The following is a 14,380-nucleotide window of genomic DNA, read 5'->3' on the forward strand; positions in this document are numbered from 1 at the left end:
TGGTTCACCAGAACTTTGCTCTGCTTAAGGATAAAATGGAATGGAGCCAATACATTATGGACCAAAGTCCCTCAGGTGCCCTCTACAACTACACACTGTCCGCAGTAATGCTCTGTACACAAACCTGAACAGCCTACGGCCTACAAAAAGCTCAACACCACTGGGGTCCTCCCCTCTAAAGGGAGCCACAGCAACATGGCACAGCAAGTGACTCCTGAGAGCCTGAGAAAGAATGTCTGACCCTCAAATCGTTACGCAAAATTCGACCTGCGGTGGACCTTCAAGAGCAGACCCTCACAAGTGTTTGCTGCATTCGCTGTTTCGCAAGAAGTCTCTGCTTCGCACTCTGCATTACCACCTGCTTCTGAGCAGCGCGGGCCTCTGATAGAATAAGGCACCAGGAGCTGTAAATCACAATTTTCTTCGGCCCGCCAAGCGCTGTGAAGGCAAACTCTTCACTCTCTGTCCGCAACAAAGCTCATGCCACTCTGCCTGCTGTACAAACTCAGTGGAGCAGGGCTGGTTCGTCTACAAAGGCCACACTTGCTGCCGGCAATCATGTGCAGATCTGTCTCTGCTACCCGCCTCGGAATGCTGCATGCTTCCAAACACCGTCAACATCTGTGCTGAGCACCCATCTTGAAAGTGGGAGCTTCATGCCATGAGCAGCCGTGCTTCTTAGCCAGATCTCTGGTTAAACTGCTGCTTTGATCTCAATAATCGCTAATCGCATGAGGGCGGGCTGCACCGTATGACCAGGGGAACATTACCCGCAGTGCTCAATTGTTTTCTTGTCCTTTGAGTTCGCTTCTCCTGCCCGCGCTTCTGCTTGCTCACTTGTCTCACTGCAAAGCTACTTCCAAGGCTTAAGATTTGCCTTTTCTAAGGGAATTTTTTGCAGCATACATCTTGGAACGTTTGGGAAAGCAAGGTACATAGCGTCCCACCTCTCTTGCATGCCTAACTTGATACACGGACGAATCTAAATCCCTTTTTGGTACAACCCGTTCATAATTTTGCAGCTCAATCCTTCACCTGCAGCCGCCACATGCGCAGGCCCCAACGGATGACCAACATTTAGAAACCCACTGCTCCACATTACAGCAGTTCATTGCGCTGGCCGCCAACTCTTTCCTTAAAGACTCCGTCACTCCCTCCACATTGCCTAAGGAAATCCCTCTTGCGCCAAAATTTGCGAGCAATCAGTCACGCCATTAGTCACCGGCCGCGCCAGATCAGGCGCGGCTCGGCTCAGGCTCTGTGTGCTCTCTCGGCGCGCGTGCGTTCGCGCACGGCTGCCAGCATGGCGTCGAGATTCACCGCAACTTCTGCCATGTGCGGCCGCGCCGCCGGGTCCTGCGCCCAGCACTGCTGCACCAGCTCCAACACCTGTGACAACAGAGCGAGCACCGCTCCTCAGCACTCATAAGACGCCTTCACGACACTGTCTGTTCCCCTTATGGTCGAAACGATCAGCTCTTGAGCTTCATTCGTACAAGATCACCCCATCCTCTGTGTGCATGATACACAGCCCAGTTGACACACATTCCTTTGAGGTTTGTAAGGCTGCAAGAGGTGGCTCATTGAGACCCCATGACCCTTCATGCTCACCCGCTGACGCACCAACAAGCAAGGAATTAACAGCCAAGTAGGTGTTGCAGCCGCCAAAAGACCTTTGAAAGGAACGTATGGCAGATTTCAGAACTGCAGGGAGACAAGCCTGTCTGGCTTCCTCTACAAGGTGCTCATGTCTAGCAGGTAAGAAGCTCACTACCTAATCAGCACGATAGGATTCACTGGAATATGATAATATGGTGTAGGGGTGTGGCTCACCCTGGGCAGTTCTGGCAGCGGGGGCTTGATGTCCTGGGCAGCGGGCAGGTCGAGGCGGTCGCCCTTGGGCACGCAATTGATGACGTACAGGGTGGGGTCCCGGAAGTGCTGGTCCCCCCCGTTGATGGCAGTCCCCCCGTTGGGAAAGTCCTTGTCATCGTGGCGCCACGGGATCATTAGAGTCACCAATTCCCACAGAACCACCCCGAACGAGAACACGTCTGCCGCCTTGCCGTAAGCCTGCGCCATTGAATATCACTCGGTCAGCTCAACGTTCCCTTTGTACAGATGTTTGATGCACTGTGATGATACGACCCGAGTCATCCATGCGTAGTCGACTCTTCTCACTCATGCCCGGCTCTCAAGGGTGAGGAAAGGAGATCAATGGGACAATTGGCCACTCAGCCAAGAAAATAACTGTGTGCACTAAGCAGTCAGGGCCAGGTCTTCGTAGGCATAGCATGCAGGATCAGCCCTGAAAGGAGCGCTGCTGCAGGTGACTTCAGCCTCTTTCACATATGTGACAGGCAGACTGTATAAACTTCTCAGAGGCCCCAGCGGCATGCAAGGCCCCCTGCCACCGTGTCTCTCTGTGTGCAAGACCGCAGCGCATGAGGCAGGGGAGGGGAAAGCACGGACCTGGCCGGAGAGTCGCTCGGGCGCGGACCACTCGGGGGAGTTGATCTGGCCGGAGTGGGGGATGGAGGTCTCTTTGATCGCGCGCGACAGGTTGAAGTCCGCCAGCTTGCACTCCCACTTCTCCGTTACCAGCAGGTTGTAGCTGGTCAGGTCCCGATGCACGATGTTCTGCAGCGCAGCCAAGCAGCCAGTCACGATAATGCTGCATGATGTCTTGTCTGTGCAACAGCTAGAAACACCATGCCAAATGGCAACAGTGAGGAGGCGCAGTGTTTAGGTGCTGCCACTGCCTCCCTTGCAAGCATGCGTGCATGCGCCCACAGCCCAACACAAGCCAGGCTGCTGCGAGAGGCCTCGATGAAGCGCAAAGCATGCGGCGCCAAATGGCACAGCACACGCTGATGAAGACACATCTGCAGTGAGCCTTTGCTACCAGGCCTATGTTCCAGGCATCTCTGCCATGCATGCTGTTCCAGGATGCCCCTTCTGGAGATAAGCTGATCACCGACCACCGGAGCACTCATGTCTGCAAACCCGGTGTTCTGCAGGAGCAAGGTTTTAAAACGTGATGGGATGATCATCGAGCGGTAATCCACACCTGGGCGTGCATGTAGGCGAGCCCGGCCGCTGCCTGCTTGGCCAGCTCCAAGCGAGTGGTCCAGTTTTGGTATAATTTCCACCCGAGGCCCGCCTGCAAACACCCCGCCATTGTCAGTCGGCTGATGATATCATGTGCGGTACACAAACTTATAGTGAGCGGTTCACACAAGAGAGCTGCACATCTAGAGACAATGAGCTAGTCGATGAGCAAACGTCCCTTTCAGCGGGTCACACCAGACGCGAATCTATTGTTCAAGGCGGCAGCATGCACTGTGCGGCTGGGGATTTTGGGTGGACTTCACCCTCGTCTCATCCCTCGCAAAGCATGCAAGATTGAACTTGAGATAAGGCAAGGGTGGAAGTCATGTAAAGCATGCACGCCAGCCGACAGATGATCATCCCTCAGGATCATGGCGCAGGCCGACAGAGGCTGACAAGCACTCCCAAAGCATGCCTATGGCCGCTGGTCTGCTAATCCCTTGCCAGATTACAATTCTGGACCCTGAGTGACCCAAAGGCTGGGAGGCGCAGAGAGGGAGAGGCTTGCCTTGAGCTTGGTCTCCTCAGCGTTGCGTGGGTTGATGCGGCCGCTGCGCACATCCGCGGGCATGTAGGAGACTCGCCGCGCGTACTCTATGATCTTGTACAGGGTGCCATAGCGGCACAGCTCCATCACTATCGCCAGGGTGATGCTCTGCACGGGCGCCACAATGAAAACGTCAGTTTCCAGATTAAGTTGATGATTATTCAAACAACTTACACACCTATTTGACAACACCTGAGGCTCATTGGCCTGATGGGCAGATATATTACTGTCTTTCCTTGTGTCACAGACCTCTGATGTGTCTGCAATCAGCCAATTACATATAAAAATATGTTCCATCACTTAAGAGCTTTTCCTGGCGAGAGGCAGGGTGCGTCTGGAGGCAAGCTGCACGATCCCTTGTGCTTTGTGGACCATCGTCACTAGACAACCATTGACTAAAGTGGGTTTAGAGAACGAAGGATTTGGTGAGACACAGGTTGGCAACAATGGCCAGCATCAGTAGGCTGCTCGGGACCTACATGGCAAGCAAGGTGATATTTTAAGTCGTGCATGTGCACAGAATAACACTCTTCAGACTGGCTTATTAACAAACATCACCTGCTGGGCGAGGGCATCGTCGAAGGTGAGCGCTTCCGGGAGGGGGCCGCCACTGGAGAGGGAGAAGCATGCGCCCAGGAATCGCACGATGTTGGGGTGCAGGCTCAGGCGGCGCTGCAGGTCCACCTCCTCCCTGCATGCATGCATGCACGATTTTAGCTGACCCCCTTTCTTTGATGCATGCTTGGAGCGAGAGCAGCTGACCCCCTTGTTGGTGAGAGCTCTATCATCAGTCTGGCTCAGTTGGGGGCATGCTAAGTACCACAAGCTGAGTACCAGACAATTCCGCGTGAAAAGGGTACCAGCAAGTGCAGGTTCCTAAGAAACACGCTGTTGGGATGAGCTTATTGAATGCGTGTGAACAGCAAAGGCAGATCCACAGGCAGCATGCTGGCATTTGGAGTATGTTAAGAGGTGTGTGAATATCAGGGGCAGGTTTGCAGGCAACAGAATCAGCAGAAGAAAGTGGGAGGTCCGCACTTAAAGCGCATGATCTTGAACTTGATGTTCTCTTCGTCGTTGTCAATTTTAATGATCTTGACAGCCATGGGCGCCGAGTGGTAGTAGGCCTCATAGACCTGCCCAAAGCTGCCATTGCCCAGCTTCCTCACCAGGTTCCTCTGCAGGTCCTTCCAGTCGATCTGCGCACCAGTTGCCGCCACCAAGCTTCAGTAATGTGTATGTACAAGCGATTTAGCACAACATAGAGAAAACCTCAATTTTTTTAGTCTGCTAGAGCAAGAGCTGTCCGGCGCATTGAGCACTATACAGAGGCCGCCCAAGAAGCCCAAAGCTGGCAACCTTGCCACGCCAAGCCGTGGCACCACAAGCGCTCTTTGAGCAAATGCAGCTACACTGGTCAGCGATGCTGTTGACATTCAAGAGATCATGTGAGCTCACCTCCCAGAACGGGTCGCCCTCCCATGGCATGATCAGGCCGTTGCGCTTCGCCAGCGCCTCGATCGTTGGCGGCTGGCCGCCGCGGCCGCCGTCCCGGGACGACCCCCGGCCTCTGCCGCGATCTCCCCGGCCCGGCCGTCCGCGATCCCGGTGGCGGCTCTTGCGCCGGCCGCCGCGCTTGTCCTCCCGCTGCGTTCCCTCCTCCGCCGCAGGGGCCTTCCCCCAGGCCTCGTCCTCACGCATGTCGCGCGACAGTGTCAGGTGCCCCGCAGCTTCCTGCACCGGCCGCGCCGCGTGGCGCAGCCGGCCCATCTGCCGCGCGGCCGCAGCGGCGGCCGAGTCGAAGGGGCCGAGCGGCCCCACGGTGTGTGAGGCGCCCGTGAAGGCGTCCTTGAAGCGCGCCAGCACCCCCTTGGGCGGCGTCACTACTGCCGGCTCCGGCAGTGCCAACTCCGCTGCTTCCTCCACCTCTGGCAGCCTCTCGGGCTCCTTACCGTTCTCATGGCTGCTGGACCCCCTGAACATCTCCTTCAAGCTGCTGCGCCTGGACTTGTGCCGGCCGTGCCGGCCGCCCTTCCTGCCGTGCATCTCCTCCTCCTCGACCTGCTCGCTAGGTGACCTCACCTTGCTTGCCTCTGGCGGCTGCTCCCTTGGAGGCCCCTCCTTGCGGCTGCGGCGGCTGAACTTTGTCTTCCATCCGCCCGACGATGGCCGATGCTCCTTATGCCGGTCGTGGTCGGTGCGCGCATGTCCCACGGAGGAGGACGGTTGCGCTGAGCTGGCGGGGCTTGCCTCCTGCTGCTCGCGGCTGGAGGGTCCGTGTGACAGAGACCCGAGCGAGCTGCTGGGCGCCTCCGGCGCGGACTGAAATGCTGGACTATCGGAGGCGCTGGCCGCCTGCAGCGTTGGCATGTCAAATGGCGACGCGAGCGGGGCCGGGATAGATATCGCCCGCGGTGCAGCCTCCGCAGCCGGTGCGAATGGCGACGCCAGCGGCACCACCATGCCGGGCGCCGCAAATGGCGAGGCCAGCGGCGCCGCCGTGAACGGCAATGCGGGCGGCGCGGTCTTTGCTGCGGGTGGCCGCTGCTGCTGCTGAGACGTTGCCTCGAGAAACTTGGCGGCGACGACGTCCTCCGCAGTGGTCGGGGACGAGGTGATGGGCGCGGGCTCGGGAAACAGCTTCGCCCAGCCGCGGAAGCTGGCCTGCTGCGAGGGGCTCGGCTTGGGCGCGGCAGCCGGCCGGGCCACGGCTGACGGAGCGCTTGCAGCTGGCTGCGCCGTGACGGCCGGCCGCCGCATCTGCGGAAAATGCTGCGGGCTGCCCACCAGCTGGTTCTTGGCAATGGCCGGCGGTGCGAAGACAAAGCTGGGCGACCTTGACGCGACGCGGAGAGACGCGTCTGTGGCGGGTGAGCTCGACCGGGAGGACGCCGCCGTGGCCGTCCCGGGGGCTGCGGGATAGCCCTCGGCAAACCGCTCGAGGCGGAGTCGATCGGCGGCTGCTGCCACAGCCGTGGCTGCCGCATCGTCACCGCTGGGGGAGCTGCCGGCCTCGGATACCGCCGACACGGACTCGGAGCCGGCCGCCCGGCGGCTGGACGCCGCGCGGCCCCACACGCTGTGCGCCGGCAGCGCGGATGCTTGCTGCTGCTGCTGCGGTATGGGGATCGCTACGGCGGCGCTGGCGGCCGCCGGACGGGGGACAACGGCCGCCGGACGGGGGACAACGGCCGCCGGGGGTGGCCGGACGGTCCATGGGTCTGGGTTGGGCGGCGGCGGGCTGGAGCGCGTGTGCGGGAGCGTGGAGGGATATATCTGCGGCTGAGCCTGCGGTGGCGTCCGTGGCTGTGGCACCTCCAGCACTGGCGGCGCCGTCTGCGTCTGCTGCGGCCTCGCCCCCACCTGCTCACCGACACATATGCCCTGTCAAAATTTTACTGACATCATGCTGCACAAGCCCCGGACCCCTAGATCAACAGTCAACAGCAAATTGACACCACCTCCCTCGCCTGCATGCCCAAGGCTGAAAACAAGCTGCACAGGTCTCCAAAGTACTGTGCAAAGCAGAGAAAAGGTCAAAAGTTCGCACTGGCTCCGGTCTGAAGGCTGCAAGGGCGGGGCTGGCGTAGCGCGGCGTGTGGATGCTGGACGGTAGCGGCCGCAAGTTTGTCCCCGATGCGGTCGTCGCAGAATAAGTCGTGTTTGAGAGCGAGGTCCAGTCCGAGGCCAGTGAGGACGTCGACTCGTACCGCGACAGCGGCTGCGACGGCGGCAGCGGCGGCAATGGCTCTGCATGAATGCACATCATGTTTGCGTCAGCATATCTCTGTTGGGGCAAGAGAGAAACTTTAAGACTTGCAGTATACTGGCATTCACAATCACAGGAAAGCTGGGTGCAGGTCTGCTCGCTTTCAGCTCCAGTCATAAGGGCTGGTATCGGACAGCCTGGCTCCAGCACATCTTGTGCTGCAACCCTGACCCATCTGATACCAGCCCAGTAGGAGTAATTGTTCCCCACAATTCAATATAACAATGTGACATGCACACAGAACCAAGGAGGGAACTTTGGAGGTTGCACACCGTCAGCGTCGGCTGCGCGCTTCTGCTTGAGCAGCCGCCGCACGCGCAGGATGCCGTTGACGAGCAGGTCGGTGCTGCGGCGCAGCCTCTCAAAGTGCTCCAGGCCGTGCGCCCCCCGACCCAGGATCCCCCGGTCCAGGTCCCTCACAAACACCACCGCCTGCGCCGGCATTGTTACTTTAATTCTATTCTGCTGACAGCTGAAATTGACTGATTGGCAGAAAGGCAGCCAAGAAGGAAGAGCTATGAAGGAGGCGATTGTGTTTCTCTCTGTTTATGCCAGGTCTGTTGCGCAGATGCACAGAAAAGCACAGTTTTATTGCAAATATGCGCACCTGCTGCACAAAAGTGCAGTGTGCTGCGCAGATATGCAACTGCTCAAAAATCAGATCTTCATGGGACAGCTTTCAACAGCACCATCATGCCCAGCACAACAGTTCTTGAAGTACTAAATCATACCCAAGTCCTAGGTGCAAAGAAGCCCACAATCACCTTCTCCTCAGGCAAAAGATTAGAGTCTGGGTAACATGACCACCCCAGAAAGGCCAGGAGGTCCCCCCTGTCCAGGCCTGTTCCTTTATTGACCACAGTAAGGAGCGTACAGGCCTTGTTTTGTGAGGTGTTGACCTCAATTAGGAGTGTGTGCAGCACAAGTACAACAAATACCCCCAACATGCACATTTCCCCATTTGAAGTTGTAAATGATCCATGCAGTAGAGGTGGAAGGTACCCACCGTGCAGGCCTGCTCCTCCAGAAGTTCCAGCGCCCAGCAGGCGAGCTCGGTCGGGCTGGTGCACAGCCCGGCCACGCGCTTGGCGCCGGTGTGCGCCAGGTCATACATGGCCTCGCTGAGCGCGTCTACGAGGGCGATGCCTGCGCCCTCGCCGCCAGGGGGCCCCTGGTGGGACCTCCCCTCCTCGGGGGTCCCCCCGCCCTCGTAGTCATCCATGGCCCCCTCCCAGGTCAGCGTCGCTTCCGCCGCCTTCTCTGCCTGCGCAACGATTTACGCCCCTGGTCACTGAAGGGTGAAACATGCAGGGCTTTACAGGAAATCAATTCTGGACAGGGTAAGTCTCTTGGGTCCACCAGGAACAGTCCATTACTGGGCTGAAGCTGGTGGCCAAAAGCAAGGCATGCAGGACATTGAATCTGGCCACTGAGGGACATGTCATCTCAGCAAAGAAGGTGCTGCAGCTGGACACAGCTAGGTCGTGAGAACATGAGGGTGGGGTATCTGACGACAGGAGAAGAAGACAGAGCTCGCACCTCCACCAGCATGGACATGAGGCAGGTGGGCAACCAGGCCTGCGCCTGCAGGTCCTCGTCGGTCACAGCGCCGCCCTTTGGACCATCGAAGCAGCGGTTGCTGCCCCACACTCCAGAGCTCGCTGCACAGGAAACACATCACACCCGGTCAACTCCTTGAATGTCACGCCTGCTTCTGTGACCTGGCCCAACCTCTGGCCTGGCTCAACATGTCATTTTGCATGCACCGGCTTCTAGACACAGGCAAGAGGCCAGACAGCTGTTGGTGGCGGTCTTGACAGCCAGGGATCAGACAGCACCCACAGCTGAAATCCTGAGATCTACACACAAAATGGCAAGAGCTCGTAGAAAAAGGCAGTGTGATATGCTGGGATGGGCACCTGAGGGGGTCTCCATGCTGTCCAGCTCGGACATCTCCTCAGTGGAGGCCCGTCGCAGGGAACCTTGCATGGCATCCGCTGCTGCGGCAGCCCGGAGGAACAGCTTGCACCACTCACTGCGCAGAATACCAGGCGTTCAATGAAGTGCTCCGACTGCGCTCCTGCCGTTTTCCCTCGTCAGCTTTAAAACGTACACAACACCCCAGATGGTCACAAGCTGAGAAGAAAAGCAGAGATGGCCTACACGTGGCTGACACCAAGCTCCAACATGACTGCACATGCGCGCATCATGCTGACATCAAGGACTCAGTCATTGTGCATAAGTGTGGATGCAGGAACATCAGCGGGATAGAACCAAGCCCATACTACTAAAAAAACAATGCTCCCCTTTTGTGGCCACCCCCTTCATGAATTGAATTTTTCTTGTGCAACAACGTCGAAGGAGAGTATGCATGTTCTTCCTAAGAAAATGTAAAAAATGGAGGGCAGCTGCGCACCAGTGCAATTGCGAGCGTTGGTCGGCCCAGTGCTCGGTCACGTTGGTGACGAGCAAGCCGCATGCCATCCACACGCTCTGCAGCATGCGCGCATGGTTCTGCAGCTCATGCCCATACACGATGGGACCTGCATCGCCAGCGCGTTCTAGGTTTCAGCGTCGACACAGCAGTCTGGAAACTGCCCAGAAAGTGTGAGCGCCCGGAAAGGAGAAGTTGTGCAAACTGAACTCACAGCCGAAATCGCAGATGCAAGACACAGGCAAACTGAGGCGACCTCTGCAAGCGCTGCTGCCTTGTAAGGTTGAGATTAGGCTGAATCCTATATGCCCAGATCAATACATGTAGAACAGGACATTCTTGGGGGTGCACGCACCGTCCCCAGTGCCGAAGCCAAAGGCGCTAGAGGAGAGCAGAAGGTCCTGCAGTTTCGTGGCAGCATGCAGGGAAGCCATGACCACCTCTCCCGCGCATGTCCCCAGGTCGGATGTGGCTGCCGGCCCCAGTCCTTCCTCTGGCATCAACCTCTCCAGGCTCCTCAACCTGCCGGAGAAAGCACTCTCACCATTAAGAAACGCCCAAAACCAATGCACTACAGCATGCATACAAAACGCATATCCCTTCCGTCCTTCAGGGCAGGCGATGCTTATTTCTTTATCTATTGCTAAAATAATTGTTATTATTACACGCTTTTGCTGCCAAAAGGTACATACTGCAGACGAGCTGCAGTGAAGGCTGCCACCTTGTTGCATTCACCAGATCCAAGCAAGACACAATCAGCCGTGGGCAAGGTGCTCAGTACTTTTATCGCCCCTCGCCAGCTGTGGCAATGCTAAGCCAACGCAAATACAGAAAAGGGCCCAGCAATTCTGTGCTGAAGTGGACAGTAAAATAATCAGTCGCACTGTCCACACCAAGACATGCGCGTGCATGCGCCACAGGTCCAGCAACACAGCACTCTCAAGCCTCCCGCCCACCGTCCAGCACAGACTGCCACATCTTACATAAACTGTGCGCAGAAGTGTTCTGGTGTCACAGGATTGATGCGTACCGGGTGGTGAGCTCGTAGATGAGGTCCACGCAGCGGTGGGCGCATTTGTAGGCACGCTTGGTTTCCTGATCGCCCGGCTTCATGTGCCGCATGGCGCCAGACACCGCGTCTCCTATCACGCAAGACACGCCGCGGAACTCCAGTACAATGTCCTGCAAACAGTCCAAAACGGCTGAGCCCTGTCCACAATTTAACAAAAAACTGGACAGAGAAATCAGGCAGAAAGCGAGGAAGGAGACAAGCTTCTATCAATGTACTCCATGTACAAACAAGTAGCCACCTTGCCATGATGACGTCTTCCAGGCTACGATGTCCATGCAGGACATTTGCCACGGGCTGTAAGTATGGGGTGACGATCAGTGCAAACAGGTCTCAGGGCACATGAGGTAGCAGACAAGGGGTCACCTTGACGATGAAGATGTAGGTGGCGATGTAATTGGGGTCGCCGTGGAGGGCGCCGTGCTGCTGCAGGCCGCGCGCGATGTCGCGGGCCTCCTCCAGAGAGGCGCCCAGCCAATCCAGCCGCTGCTCGCGCGACGCCCACGTCGGCTCCGGCGGCTTCAGCCACCACCGCAGCTGCTCCTTCAGGTCGCTCGCCTTCGTCCTGCGCAGCACACCGCAAGCAATCAGAATCTTGACACAATCAAGATCACACTGCATGTGACTTTTTTCTGATCTCCACAGGGCGTGCCTCCTATTCGACAGCCATCAATAGACATCCAGCAGCAACAGAACCTTTGATTATGAGCCTCCGGCAGCATGCAAAATTATATTGCCCGGTATGCTCCTACTTGCTTGGCACTACGTCTTGTCGCCCCTGCTGCCAATGCCAGATCGCAAAGAAAGCTGAACATAACTGATGCGCACAATGTGCAGGCACTTCTGGGCGTCGAGGCATGGGCAGGGGCTGACATCAGCAGTGGCAGAGGTACTGTGGCATAGAGCTTTATCGGACAGAGGAAAAAACAGCAGCGCACCTGGCGAGGTGGATGGCGAGTTCAAGGTCTTCGCGAGCAAAGTCCCCCTCGAGCAAGTGGTCCAAGTCGGCATGCCACACTCTGCGCTCGGTCTGCAGACGCGCGATAGCCTGCTCCTCCATCCTCTCCAGCGACCCCGACGCCCTGTACGCTGACAGCGCACCTGCACGCGCGCCACGCCATTCTAAATCTTTGCATAGGTTTTGATGAACTTTTGCTCCCAGTGTCCCGCACATCAGAGTTTCATTATTTGCATGCCCTCTGATGACTTGTAGCTCCCATTCTCAGACACACTGGTGCTGTGCATGATGTGCCTTCCCAGCGGTGAACCATAGCCGCAATGCTCAGGATGCAGACCCAAGCACACGGTGCCAAAAGCGCAACACTGCTGCAGCCACTCCCGCTCAACAGCAAGAAGCATGTTCGATGAGGAGAGATAAGAATCGCGGTATTCACTACAACGGTTCTCATTACGACAGTCATCTTGGATTTGAGGAGGCGCTCTCGTTGCCACAGTGCCACACAGGATGCCACTGCAATGAAAACAATGAATTACAAGGGTACATCAGAGGGTATTGGCAGGGTGCGCTGGATGGATGACAGAGCAGTGACTCACCGCGGGTGGACTGCTGCAGGACGTGGCGGAAGGAGGGCGGCGTGAGCGGCTGCCCCTGCGCCGACGGGTGCAGCGGGGGCAGGCTGCCACGCCGCGACCGCGTCCGGTCCAGCTGGCTCTCCCGGCTGTCCAGGCTCACATCGCTGCAGCCGGAATCTTGTAAATAATAGAGGGGAGTGCCTATTTCGACCACGATCAGGCAATCCTACTACAGGTCAGGACAACACAAACAAAAGACACCACTGGCAAGAGCGGACAGGTGTGCTGTGTTCCATCAGTGCCATGCAGATGACAGGGGGGCTGCAGTATCTCAGCAGAGAAGAGGAGTGCGTGCATGACCAAAATGAGACTCCTGATGCTTGGTTTTCATCACATGAGCTCATTGATGGGCACATCTTATCAAAAAGAGAACAAGAGACGCCGCATCCTGTGCATGTCCTCAAAGACAGCGTGAGCAGTTTTGGATGTATACTCTGGTTTCATAGCGTGCCGGATTGTCAGCAGCATCTGATGACGGGAATGGCCAAAGACAAGTGCCTTGCGGAGGGCGCACCTAGCGCCGGCTTCGGAGGTGGTGCGGCCCATGCGGGGGGACCAGACGCCAGATGCGGAGCGGTGGGGAGACCAGGTGCCTGAGGCTGAGCGGTGAGGGGTCCCCGAGGGGGGGCACTCCGCCACCTCCGGTGCATGGGGGGATCTCGTCACGCGCAGCTGGGGCATCTTGGTTACGCCATCTATGCCCAGCACTTGCAGCGTGGTGTCGAGCTCCTGTTCAGGGCAGCAAGAAGCACGTTGTCACATACCCTCTTTCACATATCAGCCTGTGCAGGGCCGTGCAGAGTGCACAGGCGACAGATGCTTCAGTAAGAAACCAAATGATGGAGGTTCAACAGGGATCAGATTGATGCAGGCACAGTCTGCAGTGCGGCTGCAAGAAGAGGAGTGCACCTTGAAAGCCCGAGCATCCAAGCGCCCCTTCTGCCTCTCTGCCTTTGAGCGATCTCTGTTTCGCCTCTGCAACAAAACAAGCCATTGTGGGGTGTCAGCAGACTTAGAATCTGATCCACACACTCCATGCCATTTCATCAAACTATACAATAGGCCAGAAGGTTGCAATCGTGCAACAGCAATAGCACATAGCTGAATTTTGCTGAAGAAAAAGGAAGTACAAGGTCACCTTTCCGCCCCTTCCACCTCCTGGCTCCTTGGAAGGAATCTTTCCATGGCGTCCGCCTGCGGCAAACAATATTTGCTTCACAATATTGTTGCTGAAGGCACCAGGCGCGACCGGGGAGAGCAGGTTTGCTGAATACTCGATAAAACAGCCTAGCAGCCATTATCACGATATTCCGTGAGGCTGGAGCTTCCCCACATCATCCGCCCTCAAACAGTACATTGCCAGTGATTGATGTACCAGTGATTTGCTTAAAGCGCCCAACAGCTAGCCAGATACAGTAAATACCAGCCTTCCATTAAACCATCCACAACGAATCCTCCGGGGGCTTCGCCACGATCTTAGGAAAGGGCAAGCAAAGAGGAGAAGACCCATGTGCTACGTGTAACATGAGCAGCGGTACATGCTACCGCCGAGGCATGATCTCCAATACGTATGCCAGATGCATGAAGGCTTACCAGGCCCCTGCTGGCGCCCCTTCCTCGTGGGTGGTGTTCCCACAAGCTCTGCCCTGTCCAGGTCAGGCGTGTCAATTTCCTCATCGGAAACGCCCAGAAGAGTGTCCCGCGTGGCCACCATTATTCCGAGTAAATCGGCTTTACTTGCTCATCTGCAAGCAGCCCCAAAGCTTGTCACATGCCCTGCTCCACCCACGCCTCGCGAAACCGAGGCAGCCTCAACAACAACAGCACTGCATCGCGGATGGGGCCGGTGATCGGCTC

At 57.2% G+C, this 14,380-nt stretch overlaps 1 protein-coding gene across 1 annotated transcript; it reads right to left on the bottom strand.

The window, feature by feature from the left end:
* Positions 1 to 1,251: 1,251 nt before the first annotated feature.
* COCSUDRAFT_39960 (hypothetical protein) lies at positions 1,252 to 14,237 on the bottom strand (the record flags this gene model as incomplete). The annotated part of the gene is made up of 23 exons (XM_005650149.1): positions 1,252 to 1,389; positions 1,834 to 2,073; positions 2,473 to 2,640; positions 3,071 to 3,163; positions 3,584 to 3,766; positions 4,217 to 4,349; positions 4,697 to 4,857; positions 5,117 to 7,021; positions 7,209 to 7,408; positions 7,700 to 7,859; positions 8,434 to 8,691; positions 8,967 to 9,088; positions 9,347 to 9,462; positions 9,844 to 9,970; positions 10,217 to 10,383; positions 10,892 to 11,043; positions 11,297 to 11,495; positions 11,869 to 12,031; positions 12,485 to 12,627; positions 13,038 to 13,252; positions 13,433 to 13,498; positions 13,662 to 13,717; positions 14,117 to 14,237. The coding sequence occupies 23 exons, from the start codon at positions 14,235 to 14,237 to the stop codon at positions 1,252 to 1,254; spliced, it is 5,286 nt and encodes a 1,761-aa protein (XP_005650206.1).
* Positions 14,238 to 14,380: the final 143 nt, after the last annotated feature.

The sequence above is a fragment of the Coccomyxa subellipsoidea genome (assembly GCF_000258705.1).
Source record: "Coccomyxa subellipsoidea C-169, whole genome shotgun sequence".
Lineage (NCBI taxonomy): Eukaryota > Viridiplantae > Chlorophyta > Trebouxiophyceae > Coccomyxaceae > Coccomyxa > Coccomyxa subellipsoidea.